Here is a 3,951-nt window from a genome sequence, read left to right on the forward strand (position 1 = left end):
GCTGTTCAGAGCTGTTCAGAGTGAACCAGCAAGAGCGGTGCAGGGAGGGGTGGGGGTGAGAACTCAAGACCTCCCAACAAGAGGCTGGCTGGAGAGGTCACCCACCCTTCAACCACTGCCATAGGCCTGGTGGAACATCTCAGAATTGTAGGCCCAGTGGAATGAAAGCAAGTCCCTCTGAGCCCTGATCTCAACGGAAAGAGAGTTCTTGGTGCTTTGAGGTTTCGAAGCCATAGAGCCAGTGAAGGGGAGCCACGCCCCAGCAGGCTTGTGAAATCTCGCAAGGTGTGAGAATGAAGCAGCATAAATGCCTCACAAAGCGGGTGCTGCTGACAACATTTCCCAGGGAGGGAGAACTGCAGGCACAACCGCTTGGTCAGTCCAGTGTGCAACCGTTACTTAAGACAGTTTAATCCCAAAACTGTCAGCGACAAGCATGGTTCCTATCGTTCATTTTATACACTCCCCAACCCTCATAACTAGGACATGCTAAGAGAAAATGGCTGACCCCTGGACTCTCTGTGAGGTTCAAGGCAAGGGGGGGTCTTGAATGTGGATATGCCCCAGCCAAGTGGAACTCCCTACCCACTTCCCCATGCTGGATTATTAGCCACTTTGCTAAGTACTTCATAGCGTGACACGCTGGACCCCTCGGGGGCACCGCTGTGCTGGAGTCATGCAGGAACGTCTGAAGGGTGTGCTATGTGGACTGGACTGCTGCTGCTACTGCCAAAGGACGATCTAACGCCATCTTGCATCGAGGTCGCTACAATTCTCTCGCAACTCAGATCGTGCAAGCTATGGTGTTTAGGCTGCCAAGAGCCTCCCTCTCCAGCCACTGCAGAGCTTCCTGGGCTGACCTAGAGAGCTCCTTGGACCCCTGCTAAAGGACCAGCATGGTTGATATTCTGCGAAGGAGTAGATTGGGAGTCCAGTGAGGCCCACAGACCAGGGAATCTTCACTTTGGTGCAGAGATTTGGGGGTCTGCCTTTTACTTTCCTTGCAACTTCCTTCTTTACCCAGCCTTTCCATGGATTCCCGTTCTCGACACTTGACCCCTGCAAAGCAAATTGGCTTCACTCTTCCTATGCCTCCAGCCTCTGGAATACCATCAGCTTAGCCGTTGGAGTACAGATCCTTCCAGGACTGACAAAGGCTGCAGGTAACGCATCCCTGGAGGGCCCCGAGGCGCAGTCCCTGCCCTGCTTCTGGTAGGCCATTCCCTGCACTGTTTGCTTTTCCTCCCAGTCGGTCGGTGTTGCCATGAGTTTGGGGCACACACTCTTTGAAGATGGGGGTACATGTTCTGCATATAAAGATGAATGGACCTATTTTTGAGTAAAAATGAAACCAATGCGGGGCGGTAAGCAGACGGGACTTGGTGGCTGAATGGGACTTTCAAATTCAGCGGCAGTCTTTAGCCTTGGGACAAATGGCACAGCCGTTTTCTTCAGCTCCAGCTCATACTCTGCTCACCAGTCATGATCAGGGAGCCGATTTATCAATTGGCTGCTGGGCTGTTTATGACCAACTTGTGTCCATTTGTCACAACTTCTCACTGCACCCCAGCCATGCAGGGAAGTAGTGAGAAATCTATTTAGGGTTGCTAACCGTTCGGTGGCGGCTGGAGATCTCCCAGAATTAAACTGATCTCCAAGTGACAAAGACCAGTTCCTCTGGAGAAAATGGCTGCTTTGGAGGGTGAACTCCATGGCATTTTACTCAGCCAAGGTCCTTGCCTTCCCCAAACACCTCCCTGCTCAGGATCTACCCCCTAAACCTCCAGGAATTTCCCAACCTGGATCTGCTAACCCTAATGCTAGAGGAGGCATCAGGTGCTGAGTATCAGCTGATCAGCGGGGATTAAAGAAACCAAGTTAGCTACCAGGGAGCCACTGTGCAGCGCCCAGACGACTTGGCCCTTGCTTGATCATGTCAGTAAAATTTAGTATGATTTGCAAGAGATGGTTCAGTGGCCTGACTTCAAAGAGGCTGGTATGACCCAGGAAGATCTTGGTTCAAATCCATCCTTACCTATAAATTCCCTTGGTGTCCTTAGACAAGGTGCCACGGCTACTCGGAGGTAGTGATAAAATTGTTTATTTATTGAGAACATTTTTATGCCACCTCTCCAGGAACCTGCCCAAGGCAGCTTACAATATAAAAGTAATAAAACCAAAACATTAACAGGCATTAATATAAATCCAGCATTAAAAAAGCCCTGGCCCAGCGTGAAAAATATTGATAATAAAAACAGACGCCAGACATCTTAAAACAACAGTTTACAGGCTAAACTAGTATTTTTAAAAATGTGACCCCTTAGTTAAAGGCCTGGGTGAACAGAAGCATTTGGCTTGGCACCTAAAAGAAAGCAATGCAGACACCAGGTCAGCTTCCAGGGGAAAAGCATTCCACAAGCCAGGGGCCACTACTGAAAAAGCTCTGCCTCTGGTTGCGGGACACTTCATCTCGCAGGCAGGGTCACAGAGAGCAGGACTGGAGAGGCAGAGCTTAACTGGCAGGCTGGACAATATGGGAGGGGACGGTCTTTCTGGTGTCCTGTTCCCAAGCCATTTAGGACTGTAAAGGTAAAGTCTTAGCATTACACTGTGTACCCTGTTGGTTTTTTCCTTCAGTTCAGATTTTTCAGCACTGGGGTGATACGCTCCCTGTATCCCACCCCTGACAACAGCCTGCCTGCTGTGGTTTGGATGAGCTGAAATTTCCGGACAGTTTCCAAAGGCGGACCCACGTAAAGTGCACCACAGTAATCTAACCAGGATGCGGTCAGCGCATGGGGCGCTGTGGCCAGATGATGCTTTTTGAGGAACGTTCATAGCTGGTGCATCCGCCAAACCTGATAGAAGGTAATGGAAATTTACATCAGCAAATCATTACAAAGACTTCTTGTTGCATGAATGAGTTGAAGGATTTCTGACTCGTGCAGTTTCACAGAGTGGTGACTTCTCTTGCAGGGTGTGGATAGGATGCCCAAGTCCTACAATGAATGCTTCAGCCCCTCCACCTTCTTCCTCACGGGCATCCCACAGCTGGAGGCAGCCCACGTGTGGCTCTCCATCCCCTTCTGCCTCCTGTACGTCATCGCCGTTGTGGGAAACGCCACCATCCTGTTCGTCGTCAAGACCGAGGCCAGCCTCCACGAGCCCATGTATCTCTTCCTCTCCATGCTGGCCGTCATCGACTTGGTCCTTTCCTCCTCCACCATGCCTAAGCTGCTCAGCATCTTCTGGCTGGACAACAGAGAGATCGGCTTCCACCTGTGCCTGCTGCAGATGTTCGTCATCCACTCCTTCGCCACCATCGAATCGGGGATCTTTCTCGCCATGGCTTTTGACCGATACGTTGCCATTTGTGCCCCGCTGAGACACAAGGCTATCTTGACGCATCCCATAGTAGCCAAGATGGGGCTGGCAGCCACTGTGCGGGGCTTCCTGTATATCTGCCCTCTGCCCCTGCTCATCAGGCGGTACACGTACTTCCACACCAATGTCATTGCGCATTCCTATTGCGAACACATGGCTGTGGCGATGCTCTCCTGCGAGGACATTGCCATCAGTAACCTCTACGGTGTGACAATTGGCTTTGTGGTACTTATCATTGACTCATTCTGCATTGGATTGTCGTACTTTTTCATCTTCCAGACAGTGATGAGCTTGGCCACTGTAGAGGCCCATCTGAAGACCTTCAGCACGTGCACCTCTCACATCTCTGCCATCTTGGCTTTCTACATCCCCATTGTAGTCTCTTCCCTGATACATCGCTTTGGCCACAATGTGGCCCCCCCAGCGCATATCCTTCTGGCTAACTTCTACCTCATCATTCCACCAGTCTTGAATCCCATAGTCTACGCAGTCCGGACCAAAGAGATCCGAAGGAGGCTGGCAAAGATGTGGTCTCTGGGCAGAGGGGAAGCCAAAAACCTTGTGTAA

The 3,951-nt window shown here is 50.9% G+C and overlaps 1 protein-coding gene across 1 annotated transcript; it reads left to right on the forward strand.

The window, feature by feature from the left end:
• The first annotated feature begins 2,988 nt into the window (after nt 1-2,988).
• LOC129326374 (olfactory receptor 52M1-like) lies at nt 2,989-3,951 on the forward strand. Its single transcript, XM_054974531.1, has one exon. The coding sequence runs from the start codon at nt 2,989-2,991 to the stop codon at nt 3,949-3,951; it is 963 nt and encodes a 320-aa protein (XP_054830506.1).

The sequence above is a fragment of the Eublepharis macularius genome, chromosome 3 (assembly GCF_028583425.1).
Source record: "Eublepharis macularius isolate TG4126 chromosome 3, MPM_Emac_v1.0, whole genome shotgun sequence".
Taxonomy (NCBI): Eukaryota; Metazoa; Chordata; class Lepidosauria; order Squamata; family Eublepharidae; genus Eublepharis; species Eublepharis macularius.